At 39.9% G+C, this 18,569-nt stretch overlaps 1 protein-coding gene across 12 annotated transcripts in view; it reads left to right on the top strand.

Annotated features, from left to right (window-relative positions):
• PHF20 (PHD finger protein 20) overlaps positions 1-18,569 on the top strand; it is a 73,749-nt gene that overhangs the window by 29,551 nt on the left and 25,629 nt on the right. For 9 of the 12 annotated variants that reach the window (XM_027472713.3, XM_027472712.3, XM_038166451.2 and 6 more), the window contains 2 exons: positions 6,140-6,418; positions 17,344-17,526. The exons of 1 other annotated variant lie outside the window; for it this stretch is intronic. In XM_027472713.3, coding sequence (XP_027328514.1) covers positions 6,140-6,418; positions 17,344-17,526 — 462 coding nt within the window. The remainder of the gene's footprint in view (positions 1-6,139; positions 6,419-17,343; positions 17,527-18,569) is intronic. 2 more of the 12 variants (XM_027472716.3, XM_027472717.3) reach the window with 2 other exon arrangements.

The following is an 18,569-nucleotide window of genomic DNA, read 5'->3' on the forward strand; positions in this document are numbered from 1 at the left end:
AAACTGTGGTCCCTTTGGTTATCTTTTGCAGTTACTACTTTAGTTTTCCCTTTGGTTTTGTATTGTGTATATTACTGAGCACTTTGTCTTAAATGGATGAGAATATCAGCTGAATGCATAATGCTTCAGTGTAATTCACACTGATGTGATTCATGAGATGTGGGCATCTCCTGAGCTAACTTACTTGGATACAAGGAATAAAGCTGGGGTAACAACTTCTAGTTTGCTTCAGTACCCAGAGCCTCCAGTATTGCACTCTTGACGTTCACATTTCTGTAAGTACTTGAACTAACTTGAATCCAGCTCACTCAAGAATGTGCTTGCATTGAATTGTTGCCTGAAGTTCAGGAGTGGTGATGGTGTCTGAAAATCCACGTTTCTGAACATGGGTTTTGTTTCATTTAATTAAAGCCACCTCACTAAACATTAGAAGCTCCAGATGTGTGTGGGTAGACATCCAGATATGGCAATCAAGAGTTGTTATTGGAGAAACTTCTTAGGGATGTGGAGCGAGAATTGCATAGGGTGCATTTGAGTAAAAACTGTGAGTTGTCATAAAAGAAAAATTCATAGGTTTCTATATTTAACTAACATTAAAAATGTTACTAGAGTGAGTGGTTTGTTAATCAGTAATTTTAAAATCCGTAGATCCTATCAGGGCAAATCTGTTGTTACAGATTAGAATTGTGTTATCCTGTACATATTTCTGGCTTACTTTTGGCATTGTGTTTATATACTCCACTGTAGATGACAAGCATGATAGGGAACAGTAGTGCTCCAAACACTAATAATTGAATGTCAAGCAGTTTATGTTCTCATACTTGCGGGTGTATTCAAGAGTTTTGGGGTTTGGAAAGAAGTGTTCTGTCAGAACAACTGATACAGGTGGAAAAAACGGGCATTTCTTACATGCAGGGTTCTCCTAAAAAAACAAACAAACAAAAAAAACATAGGAGTTAAGGTGACAGATAACTTTTACTTAGAATAGTGCAAGCTTGTAACCCAGTACTAACTTTGTCTGCGGGCTTCAATTCTAATCACTTGATGGGAACTCATCCTCTTTTTGTAGGAAAATACTACAAAATATAAAATTAATAACCCTCCTTTTCTTCAGTGTGTGGTGTTAGTTTTGTTTTGGCATGGGTGAATGATGGACCCCAGCAGTACTGGTTTTAACATGCACGATGTATGAGAAGAACAAGGTTGATAACATTTCAATATCAGCAGTTTTTAAGGGCAAAAGTGATATTTAAGAGTGCCCAATTACTGGTCAGTAGATGATTCAAGACTTAGAGTAGTTGCAGTCACAGCAGATGCAATTGGCAATGTTCACGTGCTTGTTATCTTTTAAAAGGTAATGTGTTCTAGAAGGCAATACAGCATTTTGTCAAAGCTTAATTTCCTTTTTTTTTTTTTTGAATTTTCATCAAAATTCTCATTAAGTTAATTATATGAAAAAAAAACACCATTCTGCTGTTTTTTGATTCCCCTAGTGTCTAGGGATTACAACTGGTGATTTAGGTTTTAGCTAAAGCAAGTCATGCTTCAAATAATGGGGTGAGCCTGCTGGCAAATTCTTATAGCCAGTTAATGCTCCATTTCATGTATCTGAAAGCAGCCTTAAAAGCACTCTATGGCAGTTGGTGTAGCTTTACTCTCAAAAATTGATTTGACTTTAAAGGGGAGCTCCCTTTGCTTTCCACAGATCTGCTATCGTGTTTGTGTTTTCCAGAACTTGAGACGACTTCACATGCGTAGACATGCATCCAAGGATTCAATTTATCTTGTACTTACCATGTGGTTTTCTAATTTTGTCACATTTAGCATTGTGTTTCAGTTAATGGAGAAGCAGCAAATATTTCTATCCACGTAGAGAGGACAGCTGCATATCCTGCAGCTCACCTAGGTAGGCTGGTATTCCTTCAGGGTTGTGTAAAAGCTGTCATTGTAAACATAAAGATGGAGTATAAATGGAAGTCCATCAACCTTGCTAACTGGAACTTTCTTACAGCTAGACACAGTGATCTGGAAACAATGTTAAAGGCTTCACTTGCACTTGGAGAGGTTTAAGTGCACCTACCTGCTAGCCCCTCTGAATGCATATTGAGGTTTGCATGTTGAGTAGTACACTGCGCACTTGCCAAGCTTTTTGTGCATTGTAGACATCCCTATTTTTATTGTTACGAATTCAGTGCTGACACAAGAAGAAAGTGGTAAGAGGAAATAGTCTTAAGTAGTTCTTCCAATGTCAAATAACGTTTCAGGCTCAAAAACCAGAACTTTCTGCTTTCTGTAACTGAATGGTTGCTGGATGTGCTGAAGGTGCTTAATGCTGTTCTTACCTAAAGTAAGGTGAGAAGAGCAATCAGGCAAGGTACTTTGTTTCACAGTTGAGGTCTTGGAAGACAGGTTTTGGGAAAACTAAGGAAGAAGCATAGTTCGAGTGCTAAAATGGTGAGCAGGAACACTTGAGCTGAAGGAGAACAACAGAAAGTATCAGAAGAAATAAAAAGTGCTAAAGAGGAAGTCAGCCCAGTGGTGTAAAAAGGTCCAAGGCGCGGTGTACGGAGTGTCGGCTGGGCTAGAGGTAAGGCTGTGATTAAAACCTGAGCTGTTGTGGGACTAGATGTATTCCTAAAAGAACTCCCAAGTGATTCGTGTAATTGAGGCTGACTGCACTGAACTGACCGACAACAGTAGGCCTAATAAGCCAACTTCATGTTTTTATGATAGTTGGAAAAGTCAGAGGCAAGTTTTTTCATCACAACACAGAATCGCTGGTGCAGTTAACTACAGAATACATAAAATTTACATCTGCAGTTCAAGAAGGGTAACAGTAACAAAATGAAGAATCATGAAAGTACCAGATGGAAGAGACTTAAGTTTAACAGCAAGCAAAGGAATAATTTGTTTTTCTCTTAATATTTCTTTGGAGAGTGGGAGACAGAGACTAGAAGTCTCATCACTTTAAAAAGCAATTTGTGAAGATCTAATGACTATACACTGCAGTAAAGGCAAGCTTCTAACTGAGAGGGGAAAAAGCTCTTAAGTATTCTGTGCACTGCTGACATTTTGGGATGCTTTACCACTGCCTTGTAGAAGATTCTCAAAGTCTGGCAGACCTTAAATCTGGATTCTGGGCTGCTGCCACACATTCCTCTCCCATCAAGAGTCAATTCAAAGAAGGAATTTGGGGAGAGGTAGTGGAGAGAAATCTCTTGTGGACTTAAGCTTCTGCATGGTGACATTTTACTGTAAACTTACTGTTAAATTTGTCTTAAAGCTTGTGTCCTTTGGATAATAGAGTGCACTGAGAAGTGAGGTAGGCTGCTGAGCTGAATGCTGAAAAGATGTTTTTGTCTGTGCAGTGAAAGTTAAAGGAGACACTGTTGTTTGTTTGACCTTGAGTTTGTGTGATTAATAGTGTAGTGTTTAATTGAGTACCAGGTAAAGGTTTTTAACTTTGTTTAAAAGCACAGAAGAAACAGCGGGTGGGAGATTTATCATTAAGATTTCTTTGTAGTCAGAGGAAACATGGTATGTTCACCTTACTAACCAACCTCCTCTGGAAAGGCAAGTGCCTGAAAACTTGATGCTAATGATGCAAAACTGGCCTTCTTTCAATAGAAACCAATTTTAGTGCTACGTTTAGTGAGCAAAAATTGTGTAAGAATGAAAGTAACACCCCTTTATATGTTGGTGTGATGAAGAAGCCTCAGCTGATGCTTAGCTGGGAGTACAGCCTCCTTAAGGACTCCCCTGAGTGGCAGAGCTGAGCCTTGGTTTTGTACAGTTTCCTGGCAGCAGGGAATTCTATAGTCTTGCAAAGAAGAAAGATGCAAATGTGGTGGCAATGCTACTAATATAAGCTTTGTTCTGAACTTTGTGTGATTGTCTGTGGTTTTCATTTCTCAGAGTAGATTCCTTTTGCACATTGCAGTAAGTTTTATTTTTCTTCTTTCCTTCCCCCTACCCCATGTCTTTGTTACCTCCTTGTTGCTAAACTTCAGCTGACACGATCCTGTGCTCCTCTTCTAACTTTTAGCTGATCATTTAGAAGCTGTTCCCTGTGTCTGCTCAAGAATTTGTCCATCCCAATGGAAGGAAAGTGCTCCAAGCTTGGGTACAGAGCTCCTGACAGGGCCTCATCGTGACAGCTGTGTGATGGTATAACAGCTTCCCTTGTCATCTTCATAATACTTGTTAAATAAATCTTTGGGCCCATTTGCCCCTCCCTGCTGTAGTTAAAGTTTCCCCATCTTAATGCTAATTAAGTTGAAGCAAGTTATCTTTCGTTGTCCTGAATGCTGGTTTTTAGCCTTACAGTCAAGAGAACCTGTCTGCACTTGCTTTCACTAAATCCACCAGCCATTTCATTAATCAGTCCCAAAATAATTTTCATTCCCTAAGAATGCAGCTTCTAATGGTGCACAGTCTATTTAGATTTTGGTATTGGCAAGCTTCGTCGTTCTGCTAGCGTGATCCAGTTGTTCAGGTTTGTTGCAACCTTACTACCCTCATTGCTTGAAGCAGTTTCCCTGTCAGGATGTTCTTAATACAACTACACCAAAATGTCTTTCCCGTTCTCCTTGTGAAACACCTAAAAGCTATATCTTCGTTTCTACCATTTTCTTCTTTCTTTTAATCAATCTCATGTGCATATATGAGTCTGTTAATCTTTCTACCTATACCAGTCTCCATAGTACTGTTCCCTGTTTTTCCTCCATGAATAACTTCAAGTTATTTTTTTCCCATGACGTATTTAAACTGAGTACACTTCAGATAGCTTTCTAGGGTGCTTCTTACATATCCTTCAAATATGCAACTCAGTGGAATTCACCATTTTTGTTGCTACATGCTAAACATTTCTGAACGATCTGTGCTGTCTTGCATCAAATTGTGTTGATGCTATCTATAACTCTCCCATTCAATCCGTTCCTGTGTACGTGTGCTTGTAAAAAACTAACTGCTCTTGTTCATGTTTGTAATGTTTCTGGGTCCTTTGTGCTCTCTTTCCAACTATTTTCAATGTAATGCCGTGGTACACAACGTGCTAATGAAAACTTTTAGGTTGTATCACTGTTGCTGGGTCTAGGTGTTGTCTTTAAATGCTTCTTCCTTCTTAACTCCCTGAGTTTGAGAATACTCATAAATAGGGAAATAATGTTTTAGTGCTGGCAAAACAAATGGAAAATTTATATTTGGAAACTGTTTTGTAAAAACGATACCTCCTTTCATACGATTACTTTGTCCTCTGGTTGGTGGTTATTTGATGCTGGATGTATGCTAGTGATGGATAATTGCCCTGATCTCTTGTATCTGTTTCCTATTTGCTGCCTCTCCTGTTTTATCAGATGCAGGGACTAGTGACAGTAGTCCAATTTACTGTTAGTTCACAACATTTATGTGTTTCATAGCAAAAACATTAAGTTTCTAAAGTCCTGGGAGAAAGAGCAAGAACTTAACAGGTTAAATGGAGGTATACCCAGGTTGCACAGCAATGCTCTGTTAAGCAAATGCTTAAAACTTTCTTGAGTTGGAAGACTTGCCTTTTTTTTTTTTTTTTGAGAAACCAATTAACTGTAGCTTCTAGGAGATGTTCAGAAAAATGTTCTGACATACTGTTTATTGTTCCTTTGTTGCTGAAAGTAATCAGACTGCGGTGGTCAGGCAAGGCATCCAGAAAGATAGGAAAGTAGTTGAGCTGAATTGTTTTCCTTGGAAAGTGATTGCACCAAAGATGTGAACAGTTACAAACAAGTAAATAATATACTTGATAGAACAAAGTGTATGTTTTAGTTGGAATACTGAAGATTATAATTGTCTTATATCTAGAGTAGCACTATATACAGTGATACTAGCTGTTGGGCAAAGGACTCATAGAAGCAAAATATCTAGACAGTAAGTCATTCATAAAAACACGAACATTATGACATGATTTTAGGAGCACAGTAGGGCAGAGTTTTCCCTTAAAAGCTATTGATCTTAACAGCAGATACAACATTAAAGTTGTTTTTTTTTTTTTTTAACATTTCTTAGCTAACACGTTTTGAATGCATGCCCGTTTTTTTTTAATTTTGGAAGCCTTTTGGTAAATATAGCAAGTGCATGGGGGAATTTATCTGTTTTGTTCTTACAGTAACAAAACCTTTTAGGAGAGCAGATTTTCTTGCACCAAAAAAAAATGCAACTGTTGATCAAGATCACAAGTTTAAATGCAAGTTTGTGGACTGTTCAAAATCCTTCCGCAAAGCGAAGTTATTGCATTATCATATGAAATACTTTCATGGAGTGGAGAAAGCCACAGAATCACAGCAGAACCCGGTAAAAAGACATATTCAAACCAGAGCTTCTTTGGCTTCTGAAAAAGCTAATCAAGAAAGGTCAAAAAGAGGACGGACCTCAACTGGTTCATGGTGTAAGTATCTCGCTGATCTCTTCCTTTTCTTTTCCTTTTTTACTTATTTATTTTTACTTTTAACAGCAGCAACAGGGAGGGGAAGCAGAAAAGAACAGAAATTGATTTTCTTTCAGGCCAAAGGAGCCTCCTTACAGCTTCCTCTTGTGTATTTCTTTGTGGAGAAGTATAATGATACCTGTAAACATCATGTTTTAATGAAGATAAACTGAACAAATTCCCTCATCTAGAAATATGGATCATGTACTATAATGAAGTGACTGTATAGCTTCTCTTATTTCTTTGTAAAAGCTTATTCAAGTGTTAAGCCTCTGTTTCTTCTTCAGAACTACAATCCATGGAGTTCCTCATCTTTTTCTTCCTTCCATTTTTGACAAATGCCTAACTAGTGTTACTGTAAGACTTCTTTTGTCCTTTACTGTACTAAGGCAACAGCCTGGACAATTCCATCTCTCTCTCTATTTCTTACTTGGTCTTCACGTTTCACAAGCTGACTTCAAGAATATAGTATACTAGTGTAGGAATCTAATCCCTGTCTCTGCTGGACCTATGGGGGGGAAAAAAAAAGCCAGTCTTTAACAAGTGCAGTTGCTAGAGCTGTGCTTGAAAGATCCACATGCAATTGACAGTGGAAAGGGAAAAACCTTGGGGGGGAGGGGGTGGAAATCAGAATTCTTCATTTATAACTGATAACTGCTTTGCAGTTTTTAGAGTTACGTTAACTTCTGCTTCACAGTTTCATTCTCTGAAGCACTTTGATCCTGGTGTCTCGAATGCTTCAGTGACAATGTGGGTGTACCTGGGAACTGCAGTGGTGGCATCGACGATGTGTCCAGACTTTGTTCTTGTGGGCTGCTTTCTCTTTGTACTGCAGGCCCATAAGGATTATCTGTCTTGTGTTCTGACTGAGACAGTTTTATAAAATCCATCTTTCTCTTTGCTGAATTCCATGGTACTTATCAATCATCTTTGCACTTGATCTTTCATTAGTATTCTGTATAGTTAAGAATTTCAAAATCTTGCAAGCTAGTAACTGAGTTACCAGTGTATGATAGCAGACTATAAAGTGCTTTATTTTGCTTCATGTCTGCTTTTCATAATGTGTCTGGCAAATATTTTTCACTGGAGATGCTGCTTCCTGTTCCTAACAAGATAGTGTAACTTAACTTACTGCTACTAAATGTGAACTTCTATGCCCCAGATTCTGTAACTTGAAATAACACAAAGGCATAAGATTTAATTAATTAGAGGCACCTTTTCTTTAAGTGTTTTTATACTTGTTTATAGAATTGTTTTTATATGTGTTTATTATATTCTGCAGCTTATACGAAACTGAATTACTGCCTAGAGAAAGGGACCTGGGACAAGTGGTTTACAAAGTGTGGCCACTAACGCTGCAGAGCCATCAGAGTAGGCTTCTTGCATAGAACCATAGAACGGCTCGGGTTGGAAGGGACCTTAGAGACCATCTAACTCCAACCCCCGTACCATGGGCAGGGATGCTACCCATTAGATCAGGTTTGCCCAGGCCCCATCCAGCCTGGCCGTGAGCACTTCCAGGGAAATGCATTTCAAGTGTTTTTTCATAGCAGACTGCTATTCTACTTTTTGAGGAGCTGTAAAATTATTTCAGTTTGAAAAATTGTTTTCCTGTGATTAGTTTGAGGGAACTGAGTAGTGACTTGACCCTCTCGTTATTCCCTTTCCCCAGGTATATACTGTTGGTTTGATGCCGCCATCTTGGCTGCACTGGTGGGTAATTTTTTGTGGTACTAAAATCTAATAATACTTCCTTATATTAAATCTCCACCCCTTTCTTTCTTCATTTGGGAGTGGGTATGTGTGGTTCATAGCATATTCCTGCAAGTAGCCCCTCGGCTGTGCTGACAGCTGTTGACTGTGAATCAGCACTGTGGTGGAAGTTGGGCAGGGGAGTTTTCACAGTCACCATCAGAGACTTCTGTTGTGGAGCTACTGGTTTTCTTCAATAAGGAGAGTAATTTTACATCACTTATGTCATAACGTGTCCGATTATTAAGTGGTGTGTTTTTTTAGCCCAAATTTTTAATTCTTAATATTCTTCCTTTGCTGGTACCAAAAATTCTGAAGTGGGGTTAATGGGATTTATGTTTTGTATTCTGTTCTCTTGTCTTTTTGCAAGCCTCTTTCCTGTTCTTAAATGCCTGAACAGGAAGACAGGCTGCTAAGCAAGACCTTTTTAAAAAGATGTTTCAGGATGTATTGCTTAGTGAGAGTGCAGACTTTCAAATGCATAATTAGGTATGGTACACAGTGAGTTTACTTTATCATCTTTACGATTCTTTTGTGAGCATTACAACAAATTCTCCTATTCAAAGTGTACATATTTAAAAAAATACTTGAATGTCCTATTAAAAATGTCCTTTTCGTAGTACTTTGCTTTATTAGATTAAGAAAAGGTGGCAACTTCTAGCAGACAAGACTTTAGAAATTAGTTTTGTTATTCCAGAAGCTTGCTTTAGATACTCTTGCTTCAGAAGCTTTATTATGTTTTAATCCTTGATCCTTCCGAAGTTTCATTTTGGAGTTCTAGGAATGTTTACTGTTTTTGCTACATACTATATAAAAATAAACAAAAGGTTGGAAGTGAATGGAAAAATACTTTTCCTGGTCCTGGAGTTCTAGGAAATGATGCAATATTCAGAACAGTTGGAAAAACTTGTTGTAGTGCTTGAAATTAGAATTCTGACACGTTGAAAAGAAGATGGATGTAAGCGGTCTTCATTGACTGTGCTTTCGGATGCATGAAGAGCAAATATAAGTATTTTGCACAAAAGTAGAGACTGAAATTTCAGTATTTGAACTGTTGTAAATCATGCCATTTGCCATTGGCTTCAAAATTTAAGTGAGCTAGTAAGTTTAATGTTAATGTGATTCATGCAGTCTTCTCCCTGAGAAGGAACTTGCCTTGGCAGTGACAAATTTGACAGATACCTCTCTAAATTCTGTAGTCAGTTTTCATAGAATCATAGAATATGCTGAGTTGGAAGGGGGACCCACACCGAGTTCAACTCCTTTCCTATGAAGGAGAGGAACGACCTACTAGAGGGGAATGACCTACCATTGCCTAGTTGGTATTTCAGTTTTTCCTTGACTTGTCTGAACAAAATAAAGCAGACTTGAATGGCTACTGGCACATTCGGGCAATACCTCTTTTTATCAGGAGATATTACCATTGTCATGAAAGAACTTTTTTCCTAGCCCAGAGCTATAATGCTTAACTCTGTGAGGATTGCTGCTATTTGGCCTTTCAGGAAAGAACTGTCTTCTGTAGAACAAGGTTGTTGATTTCATGTTTCCCTGGGCTATAGGAGTTGTGGGCATTTGTACCCTAAACTCCTAGGTTGCAATCTAGAGCCATATAACAGCCCTTCTGTTTAAAAGGAGAAAAAACTTTGGAGTTACTTGGTGATTGCTGTAGTGAAAGAAAAAAATAGAACCACATTCCATATTCAGACACCTTAACATAAAGTAGGTTTTGCTTTCTCTTTGTGGTCACAGCTATTTCTCTGCACAATCGCTTATACTTCGCTATGATAAAATACATCCTTTTCTACCATGAGTCATGCTCTACAAACATTTTATATAAATTTCTTCATATGAAGATGTCAGCTTGTTTCAGGTATCTCTGGCCATCCTATTGTATGTAAAATACCTGCACAAGGTTTTAGTGTCTGTTGTGTCCTGACTTAGGCCTCTCCAAGGTATTTGGACATCCAACAAAATTCAGTTTATGCCCTTGTGCCAGGGAGTGAGCTGAACAACTTTTCTTGAAGTCTTAAAGTCAACTTGTGGCAAAGTTCAGTGCTTGAACTGCTGATACACTTCACCTCAGACCTTGGAGAGGCTTCATACTTCATACGTCCTGAAGATCTGCAGGTAAATTCTAACCTTGTCAGATGTAAACACGTAGCACAGTTTGAGTGTATATGCAAGAAAATCCCACCAAAACCTTCAATGAGGTGGCTGGTGTACTCATAATACTCTTAATAACCACTTAGTACTGGCCTGAGCATAACTGTTGTACTGGCAGAAACTTCATCAGCTGATAGATACCCTTACCCTTACACTCCTAAGACAGCTCTGTTGAGGTGTCTTGCTTTGAAGTTAGAACTGCTTTTGAGAGCTCAAAAACTCCTTTCCGCACTGAACTGCGTTTTTTGGTATGCGTGTATCTAGTCTGGCATGTTGCTACCAGTGCTGGCCCTGCTGTTTGTCTTGCAGTGAGGCACAAAAGAAAGCAGAGAACCAGCAATTAGTATTTTAAGGACCATAAAAAACTTGAGCCCAGCTGAGTCTGTGAAAGATAGTTGTAGGGGAAAAAAAGAAGCATGAATTTTGTCAGTGAGTTTAAATTTTTGTACATGGTCCAGTTGTTTAAAAAAAAAACAAAACTCACCTACTCAGTTAATGTGTCATGTTAATTGCATGAGTGTCTTAACATCAGGAATACATATGAAGAAAGAAGGGTCTTGTCTTCACTCGTGATAACGATGAGGTCCTAACTATGCATGCAGAAGGAACAGGATGGCAAACTTGCTTTGCTTAAACTTAAAAGATTAAATTTACCTAAGGCATTCGGTTGTGGTGACAACTGTATAGCTGTTAATGTGGACCACTGTCGCAGAGCAGAGTGGTTTTCAAGGTGATCCTTTGGTGGTGGGTGCCCCTTTGCTAGTAGGAAGAATGTACATGGGTGCCCTACAGACATAGGGTTTGTCACTGTGGGAGATGGTGAGGAGCTTTGTTAACCCTGATTTCTGCAGAATCACCAGTCAGCTTTGTGGCTTATCTCAAGACACAGCACAGAGTTTGTGGAGGATGGCTGTGTCAAATTCTTTAGCTGTAAGACAAGATAAGTGGTCTTTGTTATTGGAAACATGAGTGGATGTTCTCAGCAAATGATTTCACAGCTGTGTGTGGTGAATATTGTACAACAGACAACACTTGAGGAATTCAGTCTCTTTGCTTCCTGTGGATGTTGAATGTTCTTCCTAAACCAACATCTGACATGTTCTGTTAGACGTGAAGGCTGTTGCATTGCTTGTTAACTGACGTGTAACATGTTCAGATCTAAGTCCCTCTTAAGGCTTTACCTGGTTAGTCTTCGTGGCTTCTGCATGGCTGAGAAGATTTCATTCCTTAGAAACTAAAACAAATACAGACCTAAGATACTTCACTGCTTCCAGATCAGTTCCTCACATGGAGGAGGGTACTTCTCACAGGCTTCGGAAGGCCAAGTCTGCAGGATAAAGGCCTGAAAGAACCTGCTGGAAGAAGGCTGTGAGCAGTTACAAGCAAGCCTGTGTGTTGTTTGTTTCTGTTTTTCTTTTAATGAATTTATCTCCTGTTACTGTTACTTAGGTTCATCTGAACTAGAAATTCACCTGCTGGTGTTCCCTTCCAGTGTCGTGGTTCAAGAAATGTTCAGCTATTCAGTACCCTTGCTCTGTGTCAGGGAGCTGTTGTGCTCTATTTGTAGAGAATCATATAATTCTAATAACTACGAATATTTGGAATCATGGAGGGATTAAAGGGTACCACTGCCATCCAGCAGGACCTCAACAAGCTGGAGAGAGTTGGGCAGGGAGAAACTTCATGAAATATAATGAGGGCAAGCGTAGAGTCCTGTCAAGAACAACCCCAGACATCAGTATAAGCTGGGTACTACCCTGCTGGAGAGCAGTGAAGGGGAGAGGGGCCTGGGGCTCCTGGTGGACAGCTGGATGACCATGAGCCAGCACTGTGCCCCTGTGGCCAAGAAGGCCGGTGGCATCCTGGGGTGTATCAGGGCTGTGGTTAGTAGGGCGAGAGAGGTTCTCCTCCCCCTCTACTCTGCCCTGGTGAGACCACATCTGGAATACTGCATCCCGTTCTGGGCCCCTCAGTTCAAGGACAGGGAACTGCTTGAGAGAGCCCAGCGCAGAGCCACGAGGATGATTAAGGGAGTGAAACATCTCCCATATGGGGAGAGGCTGAGGGAGCTGGGTCTCTTTAGCTTGGAGGAGACTGAGGGGTGACCTCATTAATGTTTATAAATATGCAAAGGATGAGTGTCAGGAGGATGGAGGCAGGCTCTTCTTGGTGACATCCAATGATAAGGTATGGCAATGGGTGCAAGCTGGAACATAGGAAGTTCCATTTAAATGAGACAAAACTTTTTCCCATTGAGGGTAGCAGAGCAGTGGGACAGGCTGCCTGCACATGTTCCTCTGTGACCTGATCTAGGCGTTCCTGCTCCAGCAGGGGACTGGACTAGATGATCTGTCAAGGTCTCTTCCAATCCCTAACATTCTGTGAATATTTACTTTGATTTTGATCAAGTTGAGCATTATCAGGAATGTGTGGAAGTTGTAGCTTAGATGATAAATACCTGTGTCCTGTCTAAGGATGAAGTGCAGGTGTCTTCATCAGAGCTACACAGGCAGCTTTAGGAAATGCACGGTCACTGGAGCACCTACTAGGGTCTTTATGGGCATTGTGTCGCGTTAAAGGGGTGTAGCTGACTAACCGTTACGGGCCCAGTTGGATTCAGAGTACTGAACCAGTCGGACATTCACCAAAACTGGGGGTCCGTTTGGACATTCACCAAAAACGTAATAACCACCTGGGGGTCCGTTCAGACATTCACCAACAATGCATTAACCGTCTGGGGGTCTGGTTAGATTCAGAACACTGAACTATCACGGATAACCACCCTCACCCTAGTTGCATTAATGAGAGCTATCACAATGCAATCAAGTATGGTTTATTACAGCAACAGATAATCAGGTTCTTTTGGATTGCCGGTGATAGTGACTATCTGCAAAAGCAAGCTAGTATGCATGAAATACACAGGTGTTACAGGGGTTCTAGGTGTGGGTTCTAGGTGTGGGTTCTAGGTGTGGGTTCTAGGTGTGGGTTCTAGGTGTGGGTTCTAGGTGTGGGTTCTAGGTGTGGGTTCTAGGTGTGGGTTCTAGGTGTGGGTTCTAGGTGTGGGTTCTAGGTGTGGGTTCTAGGTGTGGGTTCTAGGTGTGGGTTCTAGGTGTGGGTTCTAGGTGTGGGTTCTAGGTGTGGGTTCTAGGTGTGGGTTCTAGGTGTGGGTTCTAGGTGTGGGTTCTAGGTGTGGGTTCTAGGTGTGGGTTCTAGGTGTGGGTTCTAGGTGTGGGTTCTAGGTGTGGGTTCTAGGTGTGGGTTCTAGGTGTGGGTTCTAGGTGTGGGTTCTAGGTGTGGGTTCTAGGTGTGGGTTCTAGGTGTGGGTTCTAGGTGTGGGTTCTAGGTGTGGGTTCTAGGTGTGGGTTCTAGGTGTGGGTTCTAGGTGTGGGTTCTAGGTGTGGGTTCTAGGTGTGGGTTCTAGGTGTTCTAGGTGCGCAGCCTAGAAATAAACGCGTTAAAAGGATCAAAGACTCTATAGAGATTTATAAGCAAATATTCAGATCTCACCCAAAGGCGTCCCAATGGGGGGGGAAGAGAGGCTCAGCCCGTCGACTGATCCCAGGAGTCAGGAGGTCCTAAGGATGTTGTATGTCCTCGGGATGGTATCTCCCCTGACGATGGTATCTTCCCTAACATCCCCTCTCTCTTGGGCCAATTTATATTATTTTCTATCTTTTAGGTGGAGCTTGAGTGGCTCTAGTCAAGCATATCTTAGTTATGATTGGTGTAAAGTTTTCCCGTTTCCGTTTAAAGTAATAGGCTCCGAGAAATTCAGGGTGCATGCTCAGTGAGGGGTGGTCGCACCTTGGAGGCAGGTAGCTTTTGGGATGGAGGTGTGTTTTGGTATTATAATGATATTATAATGAGCAAAAAGTACACTAGGGTACAGCATTTGTCAAAACATGACAGGTCTTTGGCTTAGGGTGGCAAAAAGTGCAGCTTTGTGCACAAGAACAATCGAGGCCCCACCTGATTACAGAGCCTAGCCGTGGTGTCTCCACTCCACTCCACGCTCCGTGGTGTTCCTTAGAGCTAGCACACCAAGTTTCCCCAGCGCGATAGCATCTAAGGTTGGGAGCCTAGGGAATGCAGTTATGCCCTACCCTGAAAGCCTCTTCAATGCTGTACCTTTTCCTTAAAAGTGTGAATGTTAGTTTTATTTTCCTAGTTACTTCAGGCATTTACACCACAGCATTGTTCTGCTTTTACTGCAGGCTTACGGTATAGATATGGGTTGGTTCTTGGTAGTTTCAGCTGACTGATTACAGGGACGAGTGCTCGATGGAGAAGTTAGCAGCAACAGAACTACAAGGTGTGTGTGCAAATATAGTGTTTTTGCTTTTCTCTGTTGGCTTTTCTTGAAATTGCATATGAGGAATTCCTGTGATGGGGAAGAGACAGGAGAGTAGGAAGCCTTTTAGGAGAGACTCAGAGAGGGAGGAGCATAAAAGCATATGGCACACTGCTGTCAGTGCTAAAACAAAGCCTGAGGTTGCTGAATGTGTGGGTTTTAATAGCATGTTCGTAAATGCAAGTTCTTAGTTGTGGTTGTTACAGTAAGTAATTGCTCTTCATTCTTTTGGTGGCCAATTTAAAAATTGGCCTGCTTCACGGAAGTATACTTTAAAATGTTGTTTTGGGGTGACTTAATATACTGCAATCAGAAAGTTTACAAGTTTGGGTCTTCATAGCACAAGTTTAATCTTTACGTTCCCAAAAGTTTAGGATGACTTTCCATATTTTTAATCTCATCTTGTCAATTTCGGTCACAGCTCCTGATGTGGATTTCAGAGTACTCAGCAGTCTTAGACCCTCTACGCTTTTCTATTGATAGAACAAAAAATATTTCAAAATTAACATGTTGATAACTATTTTTGAAGAAAAATACATCTGACATATGATAGGGTACCTTTAGACTACTCCAAAAGAGTGTTCATGGTAGCTGAAAAATATTACAGGAATGCATTAACCTATGTGTGTTAAAAGATGCAATAGTCTTGGCAAAAATCTTCTTAAATTTTTACTCTTACAAAGCTAGAAAACACAATGCTCTTTTGTTCCCTCAAGAGTCTGTGTATGCAGATCTCAGCCCACAGGAAGCCTTTTCGTGGGATCAAGGTGGCTGCAGAATTTTTCAGATGTTAATTTATGAAATTGAGTTTGGCTCCTGGGAGAAAGGAAAATAAGGAGGCCTAAATGAAGGTCCTAGTCTGAATTTTCTTTTCCTAGTCTGATTTTTTTTTTTTTTAAGTTCCCTGAGATGCTGTTGTATAAATATTTTTGGAACTTAAAGCAGGCAGAATGGTAGATAGTCAGGAATGCTTCCCTGGCTTGTTTATGTGTGTTTGTGTTTATGTGTGTGACTGCCACAAACCTTTTGCCTTTCAGAAAGTTTGCTAGGATTGTGTTGTTCCCAAACAGATAAGGTACCATAATCTTATTTTTCAGCTACTGTGTACCATGGGAAAAAGTTTTTTGTTTGAACTGATGACTTACTCAATTCACTGTTTGCAAAGGTTCGCAGAAGTGATTTCTGTTAGTGAGAAGTCCTGCAAAAATAGACTTGTATTTGAACAACAACAAACTTCTTCCTGTTGAAAATGGGAAGCTGTACATATTATCATGGTATATTATCAAGGAGTATCTTCAAGGAAAATTCTTCATGGAAGAAACGTTCAACATCCTATAGTGTTGTAGCTCTTCTGAGTTCAGTAAGCACCCAAGGAAAGGCAACAGGGAGTTGCCTTACTGGACAGAAGTCACCATGACAGTCTTGTGGAGGAAACTTGGACTCTTTGTCTCTTTTCTCTCTTCTACTGTAGCTGATGTAAAGCACTATGGTAAATGACTGAAGGTTAACTAGTTGGTTACTAAAATTGTTATGAACACCACCTGCTCTTTTTTTCCTGAAGTTTTAATGTAACTTCAGTGTGGGAGGAGGATCAGGGAGAAAGCCATCAGACAGCCTCAGGTTTTGCTGGGTATTCACTGGTTCCTTCAGCCTCAAGAGATCTGCTTGATTCTGAAAGGGACATAATGAGGTGTCTTAATCTGCCTCATAGCTCCAACTTGAAATGTTGGTCAGGCCAGAGTACTTGATTCCACTTCTCTTAAGTATGCTGAACTTGGACTCTTCTGTCTTCAGTCATTTTCAACTCCTGCTCACGGTTATTTAGAGAGGCTTCCAAGTGAAAAACCTACTGACATGCAAGTCTTCAGACCAGACAGAAGTTGCCTTTAGTATCCAATTTGAGATTCTTATGATGATAGAATTATACATTCTTGATGACAATCAGCATTCTGTCAGCTTGCCTACTGGTTCTGTTTGACGAAGATACTTGATGTCATACTTCAAAGTGGCAAGAAGAATATTGCAAGAAGACTTGACGTAGTAGTAAATGGAATCACAGATGAAATTGTCTATCTCATGATTGTATGGATTTTAGGTAGTGATACTGAATTCTTGCATCTCTCTCCTGGCTGAGATGCTGTTATTTCAGTGGTATGTACTTTAAAACTCCCCTTCCTTAGATATGCAGAGCTCCTATATGCTTGTTACAAAGCACACTTCTGAGAATAGGCTGTGGTTCCTCTATTTAAATCAACAGGACCTCTCTTATTTTCTCTTTTAAAGAAACATTTATCTGACGATATCGCTGCTGAGCTGAACTGTTTCTCTCTCCATATTTCCTCCATGCAGCAGTATTTCTGGAAGAATAAAGATTTGGGGATTGTAACAACAACAAAAAGCATTGTAGGTCTTAGACTTTAAATGAGCTTCTGCTTAAAAACTCTTCTGTGGTCAAGTTGCTGGGACTGCAAGCTTAGTCGTTTATTTCATCAGAGATGCTCCCTAGGGAGTTTATTTCATCAGAGAGGCTCCCTATGGACAACCAGAACTGCTGCTGGTGAAGTGGAGTTCAGTTTTGAACATATTTAAAGTTTGGACCTCATCTTTATTCTCTTTGTAGATGCTCCTCTACGCATAGCCCTAAGGAGTACCTCATATAGAGATGAAAAAATAGAGAAGAGAAGAACATCAACCGCTGTAAATGCAATAAATAGTCACCGATACTCTGTTAGAGAACAAACCAAGGAGAACCACATAGCGAGATCACTCCGGAAGCCTCCAGAAAAAAAAAGAGTTGAAAATGGTACGCTTCTTTTAGTTTAAAATGAACTCTTGCAAAAGGTTTAAGCATTGGTAGGAACTGATAATATTGGTAGAAAGCACTCTATATACCTAGTTTTTAAAAGTTATTTTTTTAATGAGTATACAACTCAAGCTGTATTTTTCACTGTTCCTTTGTAGTGGTTTCAAATGAAGAATCAATATAATGAAATTGGTGAATTTTTTTCTATACTCAGAATTTAAATGTTCCCAGTCATGGTGTGTAACATTTTTTAGATGGAAAAAGTAGTAGAATATTTTAAAAAGAGAAGAATGTTTTTATTCAATTTGTTTGATACATGTCTTACTTCTGTTGTTGGAACAAGCCTGGGTTGTCCAAAGCATTATTTTAAGTAATCGTGAACTTGTCAAGATGCATAAACTTGAGGCTTTACTTTTTCTGGTAGCCAGCGATCTGTGCTACTGGAAATCTCTGGGTGGCATGGCATTGTTTAACTCTTTTCAGTGGTATAGTGTAAACCCTGTTTATACTAGGTTTTTCTATAATATAGGTTCCTACGTCACTATTCTCTTTCAGATATGTGGTGACAATTTGAGCCACAATGGTGAGGAACATTAAAATCTGTGCTAAGTGAATTTTACTTGTAATACTTTTATTCTGGAGAATTTCAATGTTTTCACTGGTCTGACTCAGTAGGGTATTTCTTATTTGAGAGAATGGCCTCAAGACATTAGCACGAACTTCTAAGTGTTGGTGGGGTTTGACTAAGTATTCATCGTCTTTAGTCTCTTTTTGCCATTCAGGGAAATAAATAATTTAATTTTTTTGTGCTTTCGGAAAAAAAAAAAAAAAACTTTTTAAAAATGTGGTTGTGATATTTTTTTAGGATTATATAAGGCAGTTTTTTTCTCTTAGATTATGCAAGTCTGTGAGGATGCTCCTAACCTAGGTTAGGTTGGGTGCCTGCTGTATCTGGTTGTTTTCCAGTGTGAATTCTTTTAAACTTCCAAATACTTACAAGAAACAGTTTTGGATAAAAACATCCAGCAGTACAGGGTTTTTGG

The sequence above is a fragment of the Anas platyrhynchos genome, chromosome 21 (assembly GCF_047663525.1).
Source record: "Anas platyrhynchos isolate ZD024472 breed Pekin duck chromosome 21, IASCAAS_PekinDuck_T2T, whole genome shotgun sequence".
NCBI classification, from domain to species: domain Eukaryota; kingdom Metazoa; phylum Chordata; class Aves; order Anseriformes; family Anatidae; genus Anas; species Anas platyrhynchos.